General features: G+C 55.4%; 1 protein-coding gene across 5 annotated transcripts in view; it reads left to right on the top strand.

Moving 5' to 3' along the window:
• ATP2B3 (ATPase plasma membrane Ca2+ transporting 3) overlaps nt 1-21,699 on the top strand; it is a 47,457-nt gene extending 25,758 nt beyond the window's left edge. Inside the window, exons 18-21 of one of the 5 annotated variants that reach the window (XM_017880792.1) lie at nt 950-1,057; nt 3,546-3,728; nt 8,205-8,291; nt 18,724-21,699. In XM_017880792.1, coding sequence (XP_017736281.1) covers nt 950-1,057; nt 3,546-3,728; nt 8,205-8,291; nt 18,724-19,044 — 699 coding nt within the window. In that variant the 3' untranslated portion in view covers nt 19,045-21,699. Of the gene's footprint in view, nt 1-949; nt 1,058-3,545; nt 3,729-4,444; nt 5,167-8,204; nt 8,359-18,723 lie in introns of those variants that run through there. The other 4 variants (XM_017880795.1, XM_017880794.1, XM_017880793.1 and 1 more) reach the window with 4 other exon arrangements.
• The last annotated feature ends 368 nt before the right edge of the window (nt 21,700-22,067 follow it).

The following is a 22,067-nucleotide window of genomic DNA, read 5'->3' as shown; positions in this document are numbered from 1 at the left end:
TCTCTGCATGTCGGAGCGGGCCTTCATCTTCCAAACATGGCTGGCCTTGCCCTGGGTTAGCTTCCAGAAGGGTTTCGTGAGCCTTCATCAGAACTAAGTTTTCTCACAGATGCTGAAAGGAGTCCTCCCTGGCTCCCTCTAGGTCTGCCGTTCCCATTTCTAGCACTTAATTCCTTGGCATGAGGCTGCCATAGCTCCAGAAGTTTCTTTTGGAGATGCCCTCTGTGCCCAATGTTGACACACTAACCTGTGCTTCTCACAGTGCTATGGACAGGCTGGTCAGCCCCACTGTCTAGGAGGGGCTAAGTGTTCTAAAATATAGTGTATTTGTAGAAAAAATGAGGTCTAGTAAGTCCACAGCCTTTGCTGTGCTTCCCTCGGGGAGGAGCAGGTGAGGCAGGGCTGGTAGGCTCAGGACTGGCTAGGTTGCATCACTGAAGCAGTTCTAGGGCATAGGGGTGCTCCCTGGCTGTCTGGTACCTGGTCTTGGGTAATGAGCGCAAAGGGATAGTGGGCCGGACTGTGACAGTCCAACAGAGGACAGGGTCAGTTTACATTTGGAAAGCTCACCCCTGGGAATTGGATGCCTCCTGAGGAGGCAGGAAGCCAAGGCAAGGTGACCCCAGCAGGTTCTAGGGTCCTCCAGAATGAGGCATATCCAGCGTGCCCACAGGGTGGGTGTCACAGCCTGTCTTGCTAAAAATAGGAGCATGGTCAGTGGAGCTGGGCCCGATTCTGAGGCTGGAGTCAGTAGGTGCCTGGCACCCAGGGGCAGTGAAGGCCACGTGCTGCTCTGTCATGGCACCCCCGGCCTTGTGGTCCTCTCGCAGGGAGCAGCCTGTGCACCTGGGCGAACCGACCAGGGTGGCTGGGCCTTCAAGGGGCTGGAGAACAAGGGTGGCTCAGGAGCCGCAGCTGGACCTGCCTCTCTCCCACTTGCCCTTCGCAGATTGTCATTGTCCAGTTCGGCGGGAAGCCCTTCAGCTGCTCCCCACTATCCACGGAACAGTGGCTCTGGTGCCTGTTTGTTGGTGTTGGGGAGCTGGTCTGGGGACAGGTGAGTGACAGCCCTGCCCCTCATTCCAGACTGCCCTGCAGACAGCTTGGATGGGCCCACTTGCCCTAACCCTGCTTCAGAGTCTTGAGGTCCACACCCCAGGAAGCACACTGCGGGCTCAGGCCTGGGAGACATCAGGACCCAGGGACAGGCCACAAGGGAAGGTGTCAGCAAAATAATGCAAAGGAACATGGCTGGGATATGACAGGGCCCAGGAAAACTGCCCACAGCTCCCCTTTCTATGATAAGAGCCAAAAATTGTCCCTTCAAAATGGGTAGGTAGTTTGGGAAATCCCCACTTATTTTAAATCAATCAAACGGCACCCTGATCAATAACCCATGGGGTGAAAGGAAAGTCTCCAGAGAAATTAGGAAATATTTTGACCTGATGGAAAGGACAGAGAGCCCCACATTGAGTTCTGTGGGCTGCAGCTGAAGTCGCACACCGGGAAGTGTCTAGGACCCCACAATTAGATCAGGAAGAAACAGCCTGGGTATTCAGGATCCGCTTATCTCTGTCTTCATCCGCTCCGACTGCCACAGCAAAATACCATAGACTGGGAGCCTTAGACAACAGACACTTACTTTCTCAAAGTCCCGGAGGCTGGACATCCGAGGCCAAGGAGCCAGCAGGGCCAGTTCCTGGTGAGGGCTTCTTCCTTGCTTGCAGACAGCCGCCTCCTCACTCTGTGCTCACATGGTAGACAGAGGGAGCAAGGTCTCTAGTGTCTCCTCTCCTAGGAGCATTAATCCAGTAGGATCAGGGCCCCACCTTGGTGACCTCATTTAACCTTGATCACTTCCTTACTCCAAATCCAGCCACGCTGGGCACTAGGACTTCAACACATGAACTGGATAGCACAGTTCAGTCCATAGCATTCTGGCTTTGTTTCTTTTTTTTTTTTTTTTTTTTTTTTTTTTTTTTTTTTTTGAGATAGGGTCTTGTTCTGTTGCCCAGGGTGGAGTGCAGTGGTATGATCACAGCTCACTGTAGCCTTGAACTCCCAGGCTCAAGTGATCCTCCTACCTCAGCCTCCCAAGCAGCTGGGACCACAGGCACATGTCAGCACACCAGGCTAATTTTTGTATTTTTTGTAGAGATGTGTTTTGCCATGTTGGCCAGGCTAGTCTTGAACTCCTGACCTCAAGTGATCTGCCCCAGCATTAGTGTCCTTGGGGACAGCCCACCCAGTTCCCAGTTCCTCCGTTTCATGTTCAGAATTCTCAGAATTCTTCTTTCCCTCTGCTACTGCACCCCACCTCCCAATCACGCTTGAACCTGGTTGCTCCATGGAGTCCCTTCACTTCCCAAAACCTGGACTCTAACCACAGCCCAGAGGGGTGCCAGGCCCTCTTCTTGCTCTTCAAGCTCCCAGGCCACTGGTCTTCTGGTCCCCCCGCCAGGAACGTGGTACCAGCCTGTAGCTTGGCCTCTCAGGGCTACTGGGTTGTCCTTTTCATTTTTAACCTTGTTCAGTTACAAAGATAAAATATGTTTAAGTGAAAAATGAATAGAAGGGAATCTCTGTGAACCAGTCCTCAAGTCCCCTCCTGGCCACATTCGACAAAGACACTGGCATAGACACACAAGACAGACGAGACATCTTGTTCTAGAACTCCAGATGCCCATCATCCCTTTCTGTGGCTTCCCCTGCGCCCTTCTATACTGTTCCCCCCACTTCCCAGTGGCCTGCAATACGCAAAGCCATGCCCTCTCTTCACTCCTGCCAGGCTCCTTATCCGGTCACCCTTTCCAGCTGTCACCCTCCTTGTCACGTCCCACCCTCCCTAGTCCCCAATGCATAGGTCTTCTCTAGGCTGGTCTTCCCCCAGGAGATGCCCTCTCTAGGAGAGACTAGGCCAGAGCTCCAGCTGTCCTCTCCCAGGGGAGTTGCGCAAACAGCACCTGTGTCTCCCAGCAACGGTGTGGAGCGACATGTAGGGAGTATTGTCAACCAAGGCAGCTCACCCGGGCCCCAGTGTCCAGAGCTTTTCTTGGGGTGGTTCGCAGAGCCATGCCGTGGTCACATGGCTAACCTCCGTCTCCAGCCCTCTGGAGGTCCAGCTGTTAGTGTAGACTATGGGGCACAGTCCCCAGCCCCCAGCCCCAGTGAGCCATGCTGCTGTCAGGCAGGATGTTCCAGGGGCTTAACGATCCCTCCCAGGAGCCCTTGCTGCACAGCGCTCCACTCGGGTCACTCCCCGGGCCCTTTGGCTATATGGAACTCCATGGAGGAGGGGCAGGCCCAGAGTTCCACGTACTCCTGATAATGCATCTCAGCCCCCCGGGGGAACACTACACCGGTTCTCCAGGGACTGCCAGTTCCCAGGGGGCTGCTCTAGCTTTACTCCCTTTGCTTAGTCACACACAAAAAAAATGACATCCTTTGGAGGAAGGAGGCCGGCGTCTCCCTCTGGAGGGGGACCTTACGCCAGGCAGATGTTGCTCAGCCCGGCTCTCACGGCCACTTCCGTGTGGCTCTCCCAGGTCATTGCCACCATCCCCACCAGTCAGCTCAAGTGCCTGAAGGAAGCTGGGCATGGGCCCGGGAAGGACGAGATGACCGACGAGGAGCTGGCCGAAGGCGAGGAAGAGATCGACCACGCCGAGCGGGAGCTCCGCAGGGGCCAGATCCTCTGGTTCCGGGGCCTGAACCGGATTCAGACACAGGTAAGCCCCGCCTCGCTCTCGCCCTGGCACTTCCACCCAGAGAGGGTAGAGGCGAGCCGGCCATCAGCAGCCCAGAGCTGGCCGTCTGCACCCAACACCCACAGGGAAACCCTCTGGTCTTGCTGCCAAGGTCACAAAAATAGCTGCCAGTGTCCCCTTTGCCATTCTGGGGTGTGTCCGCTGATGGCTGTGGCACTGAGGTTGCCTCTCCCTGACACCTCCTTCAGAGCCCAGGCATCCCCCATAGCTAAAGGTGTGTGTGGGTGACTAATGGCTCTCAGAGGCACAGGCCAGCACTGTCCTCATCACTGCTGGGGCTCCCTTTACTTGGCGGGAACAGCCCCAGGTCATAGGCAAGTGACATTCTCGGGAAGACAGGCCCATTTCAAACAAACAGCCACCAGTGAGCTCAAGGTTCACTGGATGACACTGTAAATGCGATGGGGAGACTTCATTTGGGAAGTGGACTCTGGCCACCGAGTTGGTCCTTTCTGCTCATCCAAATCACCAAGGGTTAGGGCTGGCCAGGACCAAGGGTGTTAGCTGTGTTCCTCTCTGAAGTCAGATAGCCACCATTGCCACCAGTATCAGGCGCTTGCCAGCGCTACCCTGCTCCCTTGTTCCCATCTCCTCCCGGCCAACATTTTTGCCAGAATGCTCCAGACTCGCTGTGTCTCCACACCCCTCCCTGGAACTCTCTTGTGATCCCACTACAGCCTGGCCTCTGCCCACCACTCCCCAGAAACGGCGCTCGCCTAGGTCTACAAGGCTCCCTTCCGGCTCCTGGGGTCGGGCTATCCCTGCATCGTTCCTGCCTGCTGTGGGCACTGCCTGGAGACTTGCTGTCCTCACCCGCCTGGCACCCCCACCTCCTGCTCAGCCCTCGCCCCACCCTGCTGTGGCCCTTGAGTGCTGAAAATCCTGGCCCGGGAGGAAGAAAGAGCCCATGGGGACCCCACCTGCGCCCTGGCCCCTCTCCCACTGCAGCCCCTGCAGCCTCTCCTTCATGGCCTGCCCCTCCCCCAGCAGCCTCCAGAGGGCCACCCAGCATGCTTCACACTCCACCTCCTTCTGCAAGGCCTGGGCCACCGTCTCTCAGGTCACAGCCATCACTCCCTGCCCCTCCAGGCCCTGTCCAGGATCCCCAGTTGCAATGCCCCTGACATGGAGCGACTGATTCTCCTCCCTGAGGTCCTGCCAGAGTAAGGACACCACTGCACACTTCGCTGCAGAGCCAGGGCCCGCCTAAGCCACCAGCCCCAGCTCAAGCTGAAATAGGCAGGGACTGAGGCCACACCCCTTCACGTCTGTCACACGTCACCAAGGGCTTGTCCCAAGGAATCATCCATGCAACTTGCACAAAGCTGTTCTCGGTGCCCTGGGTCCTGTATTCCCTCCCAGTGGTCTCAAGGGCCTAGTCTCAAGGGACCCAGCCTCAGGGCAGCCCCACTCCCCGGGCCTCAGCCTCCTTTGCTTGCCTTGGCTCAGTTCAGCCCCTCCAACGCCGCCCTCTGCATTGGGACTGGTGGAGCCTCTCTCCATTGTCCTAAGGATGAAGTCCACGCTCCTGACCATGACCTTCAAGCCCCTGCCTCTCGGTGTCACCCCAACCTTCCTGCACCCCTGCACCCCTGGCTGCCTTTCCAATCATGCCCTCTGCCCGCCTGTGCCACTGCACCTCCCCAACTCCCGCTGCATCCCCTGAGGCCCTCATGCTTACAAAGCCCTCTCCGACTCCTCTCACTCACACGGGCTCCTTGCAAAACTTTCCAGAGCTACAGAGTCCCCAGAGACCACAATCATGCAAAGTTAGGTCAAGGGGCACCAAAGAACTCTACATTTAAAGAGCCCCCCAGGAGTCCAAGGGGCCTCTCCAACTGAGAACTGGGAGATGAGGCTGGCATCCTAGGCACCCAACACAGCGTAGCCTGGGAAGGATGTCTTAGGTCTGGACTCCGAACACTGTTACCTATGGCCTGGCCTGGTCAGAACACAGAGAGCCCTGGTGAGGAAGGAGAGCAGGCTTTGTCGCCAGATGGCCTGTGTCTCCCCTCCCGTGTGCAGGGGCTAATGCCTCAAGCACAATGCCTGGACAGGCCAGGGGTGCAGCACAGATAGTCTCTTCTCGATCCCTGCAATGTATTTCTGTGCTAAATCTTAAACACATCAAATGTTAGAAGCAGCACTCACATCTGCCCCAGTGCCCTCCTAGAGGCCCAACTGTGCCTTCTACGAGACCATGCCTATGAGCCCTCCAGCTGCCCCCACATGGGCTGTTGTGCTACAGAGCCCAGAGCCCAGAGCCCAGAGCTGCCCAAGCCTGGAGTTGGGGGTGAGGACAGCAGGACCTTGCCCCTCGGCGGCCCACTTCACTCCTGCCGCTGCAGCCAAAGGCAACGTTAGCTTTTCCAGCAGCTGAGACAACAGCCCTGCCCTGACCTGAAGCATCAGTGGTGTCAGTGGTACCCTGACCACCTGTGTGTCTCCTGTCCTCTGTATGTGGGGGCCACTGCAGCCTGGCTAGTAGAAGCGGGTCCCATCGGTTAGAGTCTTAGAGTTCCAGGCTGTTTCAATTGTCGGTGCTCACAGAGACACGGGCTGGTGAGTCCCCTGCTTTACCTATGAGGAAACAGGGTGCACTCCTTCCCCTCAGCACAGCCAATCTGACTCTTCCATGGGTTCCTGACCCCCATGGTTTTTCGCTTTGATTTTGTCACATCCAACTCACCATGTTTCTCAGGAATGCTGAACCAGTCGGTTCTTTTAGCCAGCTATGTAAGAGCATCTGCTCTCTTTGATTCGAAATACCTGCTTGAAAAATGGAGGTAAAGCTTGGGAGAAGCCCGTCAGGTTGTGCGTATGCCCCAAGCCAAGAAAAACATTTCCTAGGCAGCTGGCCCCAGGTTTCTGTGTTTTGGGAACCACCAAAATCGCTCCCCAGATTTTGGAGGCCGGCACACGCTTTTCTGTTGCTAAGTGAAGGGATTTTGTAACCTGCTCGCACCATGGTTCCATGCTAACATATCAAAGCACCAGATGGACAGGGTGTCATTCCAGAATAAAAGAGTCCTTCAAACCCAGAACATGTAGCTTTTTGAAGCGCTCATGACTCGGTCTGTCTTTTTTGCATCCCATAATAACCCAAAAAGAAGCTTCATTAGCGACTGGGCCTTGCTCCTGGCTCAGCTCTTGGGCTTCCAGGTATGGGGTGGTGGCGACTGTGGTATTGTCACTGATGTGGCTCTCCCACTGGGACACCGTCTGTAGCCAGGCCAGACCAATGCAAATCCGAGGCAGGAAAGGCATCTTTCCTATCCCTCATCACTTTTGCCGCAGCAAGAGTCCTCTCCTGAATCTAGACAGGAGATCCCCCTGCAAGCCACCACGACACCATCACGTCAACCATCCTCCTTCCGTGCGCTGATATACTCAATATGCGTTCCTCACGGTCGCAGCCAGTGCCACGAGGTTCCCCTTGTGACAAGCGAGTGAGTGGGATGTGCTGGGCAGAAGGGGACTGGGCAGGCTGAGAAGAAAGAGGAGTCCTTTCCACAGCGTGTCAAGGGTTGAACTGGCGTACATCCTCATTTTGGCTGGTGCAGGGGGAGTCTGAACACTCAAGCTGCCTTCTTCCACGAAGCCCTGGCCCGTGTCAAGACACCCAGGTGAACCTGGTGGCCACCACATAGCACTGCAGGGCTCGGGCTGGAGCAGGTAGTTTGGGCTCCAGATAACGCACGCTGGCTTTGCTCTTCACATCATCTCCAGCAAGATGGACATGAGTCCCCATGCCAGCCAAGGGCAGGTCAGGAAATCCAAAGACACTGGGTTAAGGCCCTCCTGCAGGCCTAAGTTTCCCCAGCCTCGCTTCCCCTTCAAGTTGTAGGAAGCTGTAAGAGTGGGGACAAAGCGAAGCCATGGCTGCCAGTTGGTGGGAGAATCCCCTCCTCCGCTAGGTCCATTCTTCTGCTGAGGTTTCGAGGGGGCGCCCCCCGCCCAGTCACTCGGATGAGCCACAGAAGCTGGCGGAGATGGGCAGGGGGACAGAGCATGGGGCGCAAGTCCTCCGGGTTTAGAGGAAGCAGGGCGGGTTCTAATAGGAGGCTGTCATGTCCCTCAGGTGTGTTGGGGAGGAAAAAAAGGTTGAGAACTATGAAGTACTTCCTGACAAGTGGCTTGCAAGGGGCATTTCTGACATGTTTGCAGTGTGCCCTGACTTGTGACCCCCTTCCCTTCCCAATCTCATGACCACTAAGCATCTGCTCAGCAAACCCTCTCTTGGTGGGTGGCACAGAGGCTGGCCTCAGTCAGGGCCCTGTCCAAACATTGCCAGCTCCCAGTGAGCAGGGTGACCTGGTGAGGCTTTGCTGTCACCCTATGTGCCCAGTGGTGGCCCCTATCCTCGCCCAGCCCTCCCCTCCGCGATAGCCTGGACAACAGTGCAAGCCAAACTTTATCTCATTTTCTCTCCCACAGATGGAGGTAGTGAGTACCTTCAAGAGAAGCGGTTCAGTTCAGGGTGCTGTGCGCCGGCGGTCTTCGGTCCTCAGCCAGCTTCATGACGTAACCAATCTTTCTACCCCTACTCACGCAATTCTCTCTGCTGCCAATCCCACCAGTGCTGCTGGGAGTGAGTCTTGACTTCCCTTTTCTCTCATAAATGGCATCTCTGGGGAAGAATAAGCCTCCCCAGCTCGGCCTTCTCTCTTTTCCAGTCTTGCATTCCGCTCACCGTGGCTTTTCTGTTCTTTCTTTACCGCCCTGTCCAGTCCTTCCCACCCAGACGGTGTCTCTCGAAAGCCATATTCTTTTATGAAACGTACTCAACCCATGGCACTTCCGGACCTCCCGTTCTTTGCTTTGTTTGGTTTTTGGGTTTATGTTTAGTGCTCCTTGTGCCATTGGTTCTCTTTTCTTGAACTTGTCTGCCTTTGCCGATGGTTCTTCATGAACTTGGGCCACTTCTGGGGGTGTCTGGTGTCAGGCTGGGGCCTTGCTCAGTGTTTAGTGGTGCAGCGTCAGGGCAGCACGCGGGCTCAAGGCCGCCTTTCCGGGGCTGGAGGGGTGGTGGGTGCCTTTCCCACACTGTTTGCCGCAGAAGAATGCAGCCTGCGTACCCAGGAACTGGAGCGGCGCTTCCAGCATCCTCCTTAAAGTGGTTTCCTAAGGATGCTGCTGTCGCCTGTCCCCAGGTGGGCTCAGTGCTGGCCAATCACTACTGCACAGGTGGCGCCTGCCCTGCAGGCCTTGCCCCAAGCCACTGGGTGTTAGAGGTGTCCCTAGAACTGGCGCTCAGAGGCCGGGCACGTGGCCAGGTGTTCCTGAAGCGCCTTCACTCTTTCCAAACGAGCCTCAGGATCAGGCCTTAACCCGATCCTTAACCCACACTCTCTCCCTCCTTCCTCCGAGAAGCTGAGAGAAACCACTTTTCTTCAAGACGTTGCCACAAAAGTTCCCACCACGTTGGTCACAGTTTAAAGAGAACCCGGGGGCTATCCTAAGGAGGTAGAAACTTCCATAATTGCTTACATCTTTTTACAAAGACAAAGGGAAAGCCACTCTATCGCTGACCCTACCGCCCTGATGGGAGAGAATGCAGGGAACCCAGTGGGTCCAGCCAGGCAGCCTGCTTTTTCCAACAAACTCAAGACAGTTTATACACCAAATAGTAAACCTTCACGCGTGGGCCCAGAGCCCTTGTCAGGATGGTTCTGTGCTACCTCTTTCCTTTCCTTCTAGCAAGCCCCTGAAGCGCTCCCCTCTGCCAACATGAACACGCCACTCCCCTGCAGATGGGAGTACTTAACCACGCCTTTTTCCATCACAGACTCTTCCAGCTTGATTTCTTTTCTTTTCCTTTTTTTTTTTTTTTTTTTTTTTTTTAGGAACTGGTGAGAGGTCCCTGGTGGGGGTCACCCCTCCTCTTGAATAAGCTGTCGTTTTGGGCCACTCTGTCCTTTAAGGAAGGGAGGAGGGCCATCCTGTCCCCCTTGGGAACAGAGCACGTGTGCTCACACACACACGCGCGCGCACACACACACACTCACACACTCCTTCTGCAAACCACAGGCCATGCACACCTCCAGCTTGCTCCACACTCATCATGGTGCCACCTACCCTGGTCACAAATATTGGCCAACACTGTGGCGGTTGGGCTGAAAAACAGCTGGCGCCTCCAGTGCCCTAGACGTGGGCTCAGAGGGGCCTCGCCGTCACTCCACCCGGAGAGGCCGACAGGAGGCTCTGCCAAGTCAGTTAAGGCCAAAAATGGTTCGTGGCCTCCCAGCACCTTCCTTCCTGGGAGCTGAGGGGCAACAAGGGGCATGGCTGTGCCTCAGCTTCCCTCCCTCTTGACTTCCTCCGTATGTCTCTTTGCCATCTCTCTCTGTGCTTCCTGTCTGTCTGTCCATCTGCCCATTTGTTGAGTTAAGGGGAAGGCAGCCACCACGGCCCCGCTCCACGCGTTCCTCGAGCCTTCTCCACAGCTCTGGCCTCATCCCACCCCAGGACCAGCTCCTTGTCCCTCTCCAGGTCCAGCCCAGCCTCAGTGGGGCCTGCTGTCTCTTCTCCCTCTGGATTCCTCCCACTTCCTCCCTGGGGCGGCCTCTTGCTCCTCTCTTCCTTGGCTCCTAGCACTTCCTTCCTGCCTTCATTCCGTGGCCATCTGTCCCCCTCCTCCCCACCTCCGGAGCCTGGCAGTGCCGGGTAAGTAGAGTGGGAGAGACGCCACCCCTCCTGCTGTTCACGAGCTATTCCATGGGGGCCCTAAGTGGCGGATAGCCAGAAGGAGAGCAGCTGTCCCTTGCACACTATGTGCTCCAGCAGAAGGTGGGTGGCAGGGCCCTCTGAAGAGGCCCATCCCAGCTGAACATCAGCATCCCAGAAAGGACTCTGCCGTGGAGGAAGATGCTGGCTGGGGACCTGGCAACACCAAGGACGTGCCCACTTCTGGAAGCCACCCGCCAGAACCACCTCCTGCCATCATCACAGTGCAGCAGATTGGTTTAGAACTCAGAACCCAACCCCCACTCCACGCTTCAAGGACCCTAAGCAATCACCAAGCCCAGTACCCTCATCCTAGAGATCAGGGGAAGGAGGTTGTCCCCAAGGGCCAGGACCTGCCCTGGGTCCCATAAGCAGCCAGGCCTGGCAGAGTGGGGACTAGCACCAGTGCCCACCCTCTACTTGGAACTTTCTGGTGGATGAGAGATGCTCTGAAAGCTGCAACAGAGCTCCCCTAGACAAGAGGGCTGCCCCGACTAGGCCTGCAGGGGCATCAAGTCACATGGTTTCCTAAGGCAAACCCACAGTTTCCCATCCTCTTTGCCTGCTCCAAGCCAGGCTGCCTTTCAGCCCACCAGGAGTCTGGGGCTTTTCTGGGCACTGGAGCTGCCTTTGTCCCAAGCCTTTACCAATGAGGACCTCAGGCCCTCCAGGGAGAAGGGCCAGGGGTTGGTACCATGACATCCCCTCACCCTGTGCCCCTGGGGCCAATGCAGGAAGTAGCAAGGGGGTGACTAGGAGGGGTCTAGAGATTCGGGATCGCTGGGGCTCAGTGCTCACACACTTGAGCCCTCCCCACCCTGTCTAACCTCCCATGCCTTTGCTGCTTCTGGACTCAGGAGTACCAACATAGGCCCCGTCCCTCCTCTGTATGCATTGTCAGACTGTGCCGGCCACAGCTTCTGATCCCCAGCTCCAGGCAGCCTCCACTGCCCCTCCCCTGCCCAGTCTGGTGACTACCCCGCACCATGCCTCAACTACACACCCACACACCGAGGCCACAGAATCACTATCCCTATTGGGTGTCCATATTCTAGAGAGCTGGCCAGGGATAGCTGGTTCAGTTGCTCAGGTCTACCAAGGGTAGCAGGCCCAGGGGGCTACGTGTCTGCCCCTAGGAGGGACAGGAGGGTGCGCGATCATTTGGAAAGCCCCCCCAAAGCCACTCGAGAGGACTTTTATGTCTGTTTTCCACTAGGACACACAGACACACCCCAGCCACGCATCCAAAGTCTATCCTTCCGGCAGCGCCAACACCAGGCCTGTGTGAGATGCTTACTATTGGAGTCGTTCCTGAGATGCCACCTGACCTGGCCCAGCAAAGGGCAGGGGTTGGGCAGCAGGCCATGAGTCTGGTCCCATGTGGCCACTGGGGGTCCCTCGGGGCCATTTAGTTCTGGTTAATCATTAGCTGGAAACAGATCACAGCAGTTGCTTGGTTTTATTGGCTTTGGCAACATGAAAACCGTGTGGTCAAAGGGGCTGAACCGGGCCACATGAGTCCCAGGCTTTCCCTGGACACTCCTTTCCAGGGCCCAGGGCGACATGCTCACCACACTCACAGCCCCATGGTGGAAGGAGTCTTGTTTTCTGGAGTTTGCATTCTCAGAAAGATCATGTGCTTTGAGCCAAGCCTCCCTACCTGGTTTCTGGGAACGGTGTATTGGCATTTTTTTCTCAGATCTTTGACAGTCTACACCCTGCCTCCATGCTGGAAGCAGTAGTAGCCCTCCCCCAAGAGCCCTGCCCTGCCCTAGGCTTTCCTGGAAACCTGGGCCCTACCACAGGGGAATGCCCTTCCAGGCAATTCCTAAAGTAGACACCAGAACACAGCCTAGGGCAGCCCGGAACCCCTGGTCCAAGGCCCTCCCCATCAAGCACTCCGAGTGTGGACTCCCAAGCTGGGAGCCAGGGCCAGAGACCTCCCAAGTTTAATTGGAGGTCCCACACCTGGATTCAGCCAGTACGGAGGCAAGGGCTCAGCTGGGCCTTCCTCCTGGGTCCTCTTTAGTTCGAGCACCCAACAGGCCTGGGACTCGCCGCACCCAGGTCAGTTTAGCTGCTCAGTGCTGATGTCAGGAGCACAGGCCTAGGCTCACACGGTCCTGGGCATGAGTGTGCACACAAGGTGGGAGGCAATTTTCATGAAACTTGCCAGCTGCAAGCAGTTCTGGCTTGCCAACACACACAGAACCATGTCTGTCATTTCCGTTCTTTGGTTCGATTCCTTGGGGAAAGAGCCAGCTGTGGAGTTTGCATTTTCATTTTTCCTAATTCAAGCATGTGACATCCCCATGGGGGAGAAAGGGGCCTTCCCCTTGCTCTTCCCCCACACGGGGAGGTGCGACCGAAGTCATCTTCTCCTCAGTGTTCAGGCTATCTGAGCTTGGCTTCTCATTGCCTGAGTTGACTGATGGTTCACATTGCCACAGGCTCTTGAGGACACCTTTGTCGCTTTGAAAGTGGGGTTGTTTTGGGCCTGGAAACCCTAAAGTTCTTGGCGAGAAGTTCCCCATGGGTCTCCCTGGCTGCTGTGTTCAGAATCTGCTCTAAATTCAAAGCTCAGATGCCTGGGGAGCTGACAGGTTCCTGCCTCCAGTGGAAGGTTCTGGACCGGTGGTTGGTGCTGAGCAATGGATAGGCAGGGAGGAAATCGACCAGAAGCATCGGAGCTCTGTGAACCGTAGTGACTGAGACTGAGCAGAGAGCATGGAGCCCCCTAGGCCAGCTGGTGCCCAGCACAGAGGCAGCAGGATAGGGCTTGTTTCTGCTTGAGGAATTAGAAAGAAGAGTGAGAAGGTATCAGGCACAGCTTCTGTCGTTTCCGTTGTCACTGCGGGTCAGGAGCCTTTGCTTTGATTGTTCTCTTTTCCTTTCCTTTTTCTACTCTTCTCGATCCTTTGCTTGTCTCCCTGCTTCTGCGGCCCTTCTTCACCCTCATCCTCCTCCCCAGTCCTGCACTGCAAACTCCAGCACTTGAAGGCTAAGCAGGGGCATGTCTCCCCATGTCCCCATGCACATGGCGGGCACCTCCACTCCAGCTGGCTGGCAGTGGCATCGCACATGGCACTCCATACCTGCACCCCTTCTGCTTTGGCTCAGTGTGGCCAGGGATGGGCCTTGTCCGTCTGCAGAGTCACCGGCCCTGTGTAAGGCTCAGAACTGCTCATCCACACAGGTCAGGAGCCCGGGCCAAGCCCACAGCACCCAGCGTGTCTCCTCTGGGAAGCTGGTAACAAACTGCCAGGGACAGCCTCTCTAAGGATGTGTACTTGAGCTAAGTTCAGAGGAAGGAGAAAGGCCAGCCAGGCAGCAGAAAGGGCAGGGGTCACGGCTCCGGCGAGCCCCTGCATGGGGCGTTCGGAAACAGCTCCAGCCAGCTGGGCATCGCAAAGTGGGCAAAGAGCCATGGTGATGGCCAAAGCCAGCACAGGAGACTGATGCCAGGCCATGTAGGCCCCAGACATTCAGCCCCGTCCACTGAGCCCCTGCTGGGTGCAGTGAGCCAGACAGACAGACCCCTGCCCCAGGGAGATACCTTCCAGTGAAAGGCGGATGGAGGGAGCACTTGAAGGAAGGAGCAGAAGTGGGCACCGTGCTGCTGGGGGAGATAAGAGTGAGGGGAGCCTTCCCGCTGTGGGGTGTGGCCAGAGCAAAGGCCCCCAGGTGGGATGTGCTGGAGGCTGAGGGGTAAAAGAGGGCAGAGTGAGAGAGACCGGGGCAGGCTCTGAGGGCCACAGCCAGTGGAGGGCTTGTAGCCGGGGAGACCAAGACACGCTCTGGTTTTTGGGCTGCCATGCTAAGGGCATGGAGGGGTGGGGACGAAGGGCAGGTTCTGGATGGCGTTTGAAGGGAGCCACGGGGCTGGGGCCAGGGGGTTGGGCCTGCTAAGTTTGAGACCCAGCTTAGACGCCTAAGTCTGGAGCCGGAGCCGAGAGGCTGTTAGCCGGCAGATGGAATGGAAGGCCAAGGGCCAGAAGAGAGTACCTAGACCCAGAGGAAAGGCCCTCGGGTGTCAGGGATGGAAGAAGAGGGGGGCTGGAGCAGTGTCGGACAGCGCTGGGGGACTGTGAGGTGTAAAGGACTGTGGCCTCTCAGGGCCATCAGCCATGATGGGGAACGGAGAAGTGTGGCAGAGGGAGACAGCAGGAGGACACAAGGAGGTGGGGACACACAGTGTGGAGCCACCGCGCCTCACCCGGATGAGATGGGGAATCCCCCAGCCCAACCTGACCGTCCTAGGGGCATCTCTCCCTGAAGAATGCTTTCTTTTCCTTTCTTTTTAAATTCTCCTACAGTGAAATGGGCTTTTTGGGGTACAGTTCAATGAATTTCCACACAGTCAGGACGCGGGCCAGTTCCATCGCCTACTGGAAGGTTTGGAGCCAGATGGGGAACCAAGAGTCTGACTCGGCAGCCAGAGAGAGCTCCGAAACTCCACCTGGAGAAGGGACAGGAAGGATAGAAGGCTTTGCTGGTGGGGGTTGCGGTCCCAAGGGGACCCCAGGACCCCAGGCAGGACATAGCAGCAGCAATGGAGGTGGGGAGAGGCTCAGATGTGGAAGATGCTTTTGAGTTAGGGTAGTGACCACAGGACACGCGGATGTCTGGTGCATAGGGTCAGGGCGTCAAAGTGCCTCTGAGGTTTGGCCAGAGCCCTGCACTGGGAAGGCTGCTGGTGGGCAGAGTTCAGCTGGAGCACTGATAAGAGTCCTCCTTGGGCCTCCTGCAATTTGAGAGGTCCTTTAGGCGTCAAAGGGGGGACACCTGGGAGGCAGCCAGGGCAGAAGTCTGGCAGTCCAGGAAAAGGTGGACGTGGTGCAGCTGGTATCTGCAGTATTTACGGTGACCTGATGGTCTATAAACAGCATTGACAGCCTTGGGGGCCATGAGATTCCTTTGGGAGCAGTAGAGGGGGGCGCGTCCTGGGTTGGGAGTAGAGCAGGAGGTGGTACAGGAGCCTGAGATGAGGACAGAGTGAACCCAGGCTGGTGGAAGGAGGGCATCCTCGAGCACCCAGGTAGGAGTGCAGCCCTCTGGGATGGGCCTCTCTTAGAAATGTTTGCTGCTTTCCATTGAAACAATCTCCCGGGAATTGACTGCATCCTTCAGGGTTGGGTGGGCTGAAAACACCCTACCCTAAGACCAACACCAAAACATTGTTTAATGGCCCAGGATTAGAATGCAGGGAAAATAGAGCCTGGAGAAAGCTGACTCACTGTCAGCTGTAACAGACTCACCAGGACTCCAGCCAAGCTTAGCACCCCCGAACAGCAGAATGTTGAGGGGCAGCCCTTCCATCCTGCAGTGGTTCACTCAGTCACTTGTGCATTCCCCAAGTGTCTGCTGAGCAGCTGCTCTGGGCTAGGCTCTGGTGTTAAGCCACAAACAAGGCAGATGCCATCCGGGAGGGGCACGCTGGAGCAGCCGGTGGGACCGGAGTAGCAGTAGCAGCAGAAACCCAGCCTGGAAGGAAGGACTGGCTCCGTGGCCTGGCTGCCCTTTGTGGAGGTCTTTGGAGTTGAGCCAGGTGCTGTGAGACCTGTGCATAGGTTTGAGCAGGGGCCTGGCCTGATCACATGCCCCAGGTCTGAATGAGGCCACCAGCTCAGCGAGGAGAAGGGTGTGGCCAAGGTCACCTGGTGTACTCACCCCACACAGCCCTGGGGTCAAGGCCTGCAGCGTTCTGTCCTTTTTGTGACTTGACGGGCATGGGCAACAGCTGGAGTAGGCGATGTCCCAGGCAGCTTCCATACCACAATCCTGTACCAGAAAAGGCCTAAATAATGAGGCAACATCTGCATTGGCTACGAAAAGTGAATTCTGTTTCTTTTCATTAAAAATGTTAAAATATTCTCAATTTCTGTGTTACCCCTAATTCAGAAACCAGTCTGGAGATAAAGGCCTGAGTGAGAATAGCTGACCATCTGCTGAATCCAGAGAAAATCCTAACCAGATTTCAGATAGGGTGCTAGAAAATTCCAATGTGGAGTTTTTTGGCTCACTTTTATTATTATTATTATTTTAAATAGGAACAGGGAGTATCACCCTATTGCCCAGGTTGGTCTCGAACACCTGGTCTCAAGCGATCAGCCCACCTCAGCCTCCCAAAGTGCTGAAATTGCAGCCGTGGACCACCAAACCTGGCCCTGGCTCACTTTTTGCACTGGAGAGGTGATGAGGTTGGCATCGTTTCAACTGTTCAGGAGCACTGTGCTTTGCCTAGCTGAGCCCCTGCAGGGCTGAAAGAAAGTCACTGAAAAAAGGTGATTCATTGTCTAAACTAGGGGGCGGCTAACTTTTCCTATACAGAGCCAGAGAGGAAATATTTTTAGCTTTCCAGGCCTGGTCTCTGCTGCCGTGACACAACTGTGCCCTTAAACCAGTAAAACTTTATTAACCAAAACTAGCAGAGAGCTGGGGTTAGCCCTTGAGTAAGCCCTGACACCTTGTCTAAATCCAGAAAACCAAATCCTAAATAGAACCTTGGCCCTGGAAATGCTTCAGAACTCCGAATGTGTCCACCTGCTCACATAGGGAGGGGTGGACAGGTGTTGGATGAACCCCAGGGTCTGCCTGGAAGCTCAGCGCTCTGTCTGCTGCCCCCTATAGGGACGGCAGTACAAGGTGGGCCAGCTACCATTGGTGGCTGTGCTGACGCTGGCCTGTGCGAGGCCAGGCAGAGGTCTCCCCATCAACTCCTGGCTTCTAGAAGCAGGAAGGAGCCCAGGCTGAGGGGCCAGGGAGCAAAGAGAGGCAGCAAGGACTTGAGTGCGTGAGGCAAGGTGGAGAAGCCAGAGGAGGGAAGAGCTCATTCTTGGAGCAGTGCCCTGCTGGAGGGTCAGGGGGCTTCAGAGGTGCCATGAGCTCAGTTGGGGGCAGAGGGCCACTGTGCTGGGGGAATCTGGGGCACAGCGGGAGCTCTTTCCTGCAGGGAGTTCTGCTCATCTGAGGTCTGCTAACTCCAGTGAGGAGGGACCGCCAGGGAACAACACAGAGCGAAGCCCTGGGGGGCGGTGGAGATGCAAGTTTCGGAATGTCTGACTGGAAGATGGAGGAGGAGACGGGAGAGAGGACGGGGGAGTGAGGCCAGAGGAGCAGGGGCACCAGATTGAACCAGACCCAGTCGGACTCGGGGGCTATGAGGAGGCCACAGGGGCATCTGGGCAGAGACAGGCTTTAGTGGGTGCAAATCAAAAGTGTGGCTGTTTTCGTCTCAAATACCTCCAGCTGGGGACTGCTGGGCTCTCTGGCCTGGAGCTCTGAGTACAGGCCTGGGCCACAGTTCCTGGTTATAGCCAGATGGGCCCCAGCACTGTGGCCAGGGCGGAGAGGTATGGACAGAGAGGAGGAGGGACAGAGCCAAGCCAGAGCTCTGGGGCACACAGGGACAGAAGAGAGGGCAGTGGAGGAGACGGGGCCAGAGCAGCTAGTGAGGTGGAAGAGGGCCAGGCAGGGGCAATGTCAGGAAGCCATGAGAAGTTTCCAGAAAGAGGGATGATCATCTGTGTTGAGTGCCCTGAGGAATCAAATAAGACGAAGATGCAGAGGTGGACAGCGCAGTTAGCTGCAGGGAGACTCTGGGCATGGCAGGTCCCGGCTCCAGCCATGGAAGCTGGGGGATGGAGGGAGATCCATGCGAGAAAGGCCGGCAGTGCCCATAGGCTGGGAACTTGCTTATACTAGCAGGTACTTCGGACTTTCTGGTAAGATCGAGAAGAGAGCCCACTCACCAGCATTCTCTCCTTTTCAAATCGTCTTTCTTTTCTACCAAATTGGAATTCAGATTGGGCAGACCCCGGAGGTCACCGAAGCCAGTCGTCCCCCCGGGACAGGGAATTGGGAGGTCGCAGCCACGAGCCTAGTGCAGCACTCTGGAGTTCCAGAATACCTGCCCAGCTCAGCCTAGAGAAAGACACTGCCATCTTTTCCTGCATGCAGATCGGTTGACGAGACCAAGGCCCACACCTGAAAACCCTTTCCAAAGGCAGGCAGAGCCACCCCATTCCGTAGCAGCCCTCCAACAAATGGGTGGACATTTCTCATGCCATGACCCCCAGCCATTGATGTGGGTGGAACTTACCAGCACCAGCTGACCACTGACTGTCTCCTTCTTTCTTTCCTACCTTCCTTCCACCATTCCTTTCCTTTCCCTTCCTTTTCTCCCTCCCTGCTCCCACGTCGGGCCCTGTCCCTCCATCTCCCACTCCAGATCCGGGTGGTGAAAGCGTTCCGTAGCTCGCTCTATGAAGGCCTGGAGAAACCAGAATCCAAGACCTCCATTCACAACTTCATGGCCACGCCCGAGTTTCTGATCAATGACTACACCCACAACATCCCTCTCATCGACGACACGGACGTGGACGAGAACGAGGAGCGCCTCCGGGCCCCCCAGCCCCCGTCCCCCAACCAGAACAACAATGCCATAGACAGCGGCATCTACCTGACCACGCATGTCACCAAATCAGCTACCTCTTCAGTGTTTTCCTCCAGTCCCGGGAGCCCGCTCCACAGCGTGGAGACATCCCTCTAACAAGAACTTGTCTCAGCACATGCGCACACACACACTCGGACTCACACGAAGTCACATGCACACATGCACGCATACACACATATAGGGACCTGCACACCTGCAAAACGGGGGAACAACTAAGGTGGCTGAAGACCTTTCTGGCAGGGCATTTGCAAGAAGCCAAATCCATTCAACAAGGGTGCAGCCTGCCACAGGCTCCTCATCCGGACTGAGGAAGACGAGGACGGGGAGGAGGAAAAGGAGGAAGAGGAGGACAAAAAGGGGGAGGAGAAGGTTCTTCGTCCAAAGGAGGAAGGAGAAGAAGTAGAAAGTGTGAAGAGCTGAGTTCCCCACCTTTTTTGTATTGATGCTTCTTTTTTAACGAACTACAGTTTGACCGCGTGTTTGCTTTTGGGCTGTGCAGTGGGCAGGGGGCTGCTTTGGGTTTATTGGGAGCTTTTGTTGCACCCATGAAGGAGCAATCAGGTCAGCATATTCATGCAAAAAAAAAAAAAGGTTGAGTGCTCTGCAGGGCTGTGAAGGGTGCCACCTGAGGGAGCCGCCTGCAAGCGGCCCTGCAGCCACAAAGCAATCCGCCCCCAGCAAAAACTAGGCACATCTGCAGTGTGCATGTGTGTGCATGTGTGCACATGTATGTGTGTGGATCTGTACACATGCACATACATATGGCCAGATGCATATTTCAATAAGGAACTATTTACTGGCATGATATTTGCATTCCTCTTATCAGGCATTTTCATTTGGAAATTTCATTATTGAATGTAGCAAGAGTTTTTTTTGCTGCTGTTGTTTTTTGTTCTTTTGTTTTGTTTTGTTTTGTTTTCAGGGAACTAGACTGCAAGAATATCTTTCTGGTCAATCCATTTTTGTTCCTCATCTCCCTGCCCCCACCCTTCGTTCCTGCCCTCTGCCCGGTCCTATTGAGATTCCCAAGAAGGCGGAGAGGGGACGCTCCAGGTCTGGAGCATGTATAATTGGAGCATTTGCACTGAGACCCCTGCCAGAGAGGAGAAAACCCTTTCAATTGAAATTTTAATCTAAAAGGAAAAAAACAAAACATTGATGAGAAAGAGTCCTCCAGTTAGTGCAACGGGAGTTTCGTTTTCAGCTTTCTTTGGTTTCTGCTCCAATTCCACATCCTTCATCCTGGCCACGCCCCCAACTTCAAGAGCATGAAGCACTCTTGGAGTTGTGGGTCCTGCCCAGAGTCCAGGGAGCAGCCCCAGCTGAGCACAGGTCCCAGGGGGCGGGGGCAGGGCCAAGAGTTCAAAAGAAGCCGATGGAGAGAGAGGGAGCGTCAGAAGCCCAGAGGAGCTGGCAGTGGGAGAATGACGACAGGGAGGCAGCCACAGTTCAGACCCTGTCCCCTCAGCACCTGGATGGACTCCCACTGTTTGCTTTGGCAAATGCCGAGGAGTCCTCAGTAGACCACCTCGATGTCTGCTGTGACACCAGAGATGCCATCACCAAAGCACTCTTCCCACCCTAGTCTTTGTGTCCGGAGGCCAAGCTTAAGCCATGAAGGCATGGATTTGTGGCTGAGCACCAGGTACTGAGGGGAGCCTATCCTGGCAGTGTGGGCACCTGGTGGCCAAGCCTCAGTTTCCCCCAAATGAGCAGAGGGGATAAAGAGGGGCCTGACTTTTGCCACCCTCCTGAGGAAGCCCCTAGGTCCACACAGTGATGCCATGGGGGACCCTTGCCTTCTGCACTTGCAGGTGTCACATTTTGCAGGGAGGTGGTTGGGCCTGGGGCTCAGCCGCTGGGAGACAGCTGGGACCTGAGGGACAGAGGATTGGAATGGAAGCCACCAATGTGGACTGGCACCCTCAGGAGGCTTGTCACACCTCCACTGGCATCCACACAAACCAAACAGGAGCAGGCACCATCCCCACTATTACCATTAATGCCATGTCACCCCTCAGCAGGAGTAGTCAAATCTCGGGCAAAAGAATTTTGGCTAGAAAAGAAAATCCCATTTTAAAATGCCAGCTGCAGATAACTCAAAGCCATCCCTTTTTTCTAAAGGGCACATTGAGAATGTTACCCATTTGTAAACTGTCCCCTGATGTCCTTGTTTAGGCGACAATAAGAAAAAGGGCAGCTCCATTTGTTGAGGGTCTTTGTGTTCTTCAACGAGAAATCGAATTTGAGACATTGAAATTGCAGATGAGCTGCGTGCTGCTGCCATCACCGGCTTCTTCTCACTCTGTCGTAGACACACCGATAGGACCAATGGCCAATAGCTATTAAAAGCAAACCCTCACTGCTGCTGTATAAAGTTGCCTGATGTCAATGTCGATCGTCTAGTCCCGAGGTCACCTTTGTGCTGTGGTGTGGAGTTCAGAAACGGGGCACCATGACCTGGAATGTTTTGCTCTTGTTTTTGCAATCTTCAGGCGGGGGGCCCTTTCTCACTGGGAAGCCCCTCTTTATAAAGCATTATATTACCTGGAATGGCTTGGTCAACTGTGTTCAGTTCACAAATATGTTTTACATTTTTATCTGCCTGTTACAAAGATGAACAAAAAAAACTTAATGAGAAAGATCACAGATACATAATAATTTAAAGTCTGTAGTTGAATTTCCTAACTTATAGACCAAAATTTCTGTGTATAAAAAAATGAAAAGCTCCTTACATCCTGGTCTGGGTAACGTGTGTGATTTATTATTTGGTGAATTGACGTGCGGAACAAAACAAAGGTGCCTTCACGCCGCTTTAACAGAGCTGGAGAAGCCATGGGCAGGAGGGGGTTTCCCCTGGGTGTGCAGCAGCCTGGCCGGATGTGTAAGCAGAAGAGGAACTAATGCTGGGATGTCAGGCCCCGTGGGGAGGGGCTCCAGCTGCTGCAGGAGCCATGGCTGCCTTGACTTGAAAGGGCCTGTAGTACATGGCCCAGTGGCTCAGGCCTGTAATCCCAGCGCTTTGGGAAGCTGAGGCGGGAGGATCCCTTGGGCCCAGGAATTTGAGGCTCCCTGACACACATGCACACTCCTCACTTCTTTTATTGTGGTAAAACACA

Source organism: Rhinopithecus bieti, unplaced genomic scaffold, assembly GCF_001698545.2.
Source record: "Rhinopithecus bieti isolate Rb0 unplaced genomic scaffold, ASM169854v2 scaffold_12667, whole genome shotgun sequence".
NCBI classification, from domain to species: Eukaryota; Metazoa; Chordata; class Mammalia; order Primates; family Cercopithecidae; genus Rhinopithecus; species Rhinopithecus bieti.
Note: the sequence above shows the minus strand (reverse complement) of the source record. Positions and strands in the feature narration are given on the sequence as shown.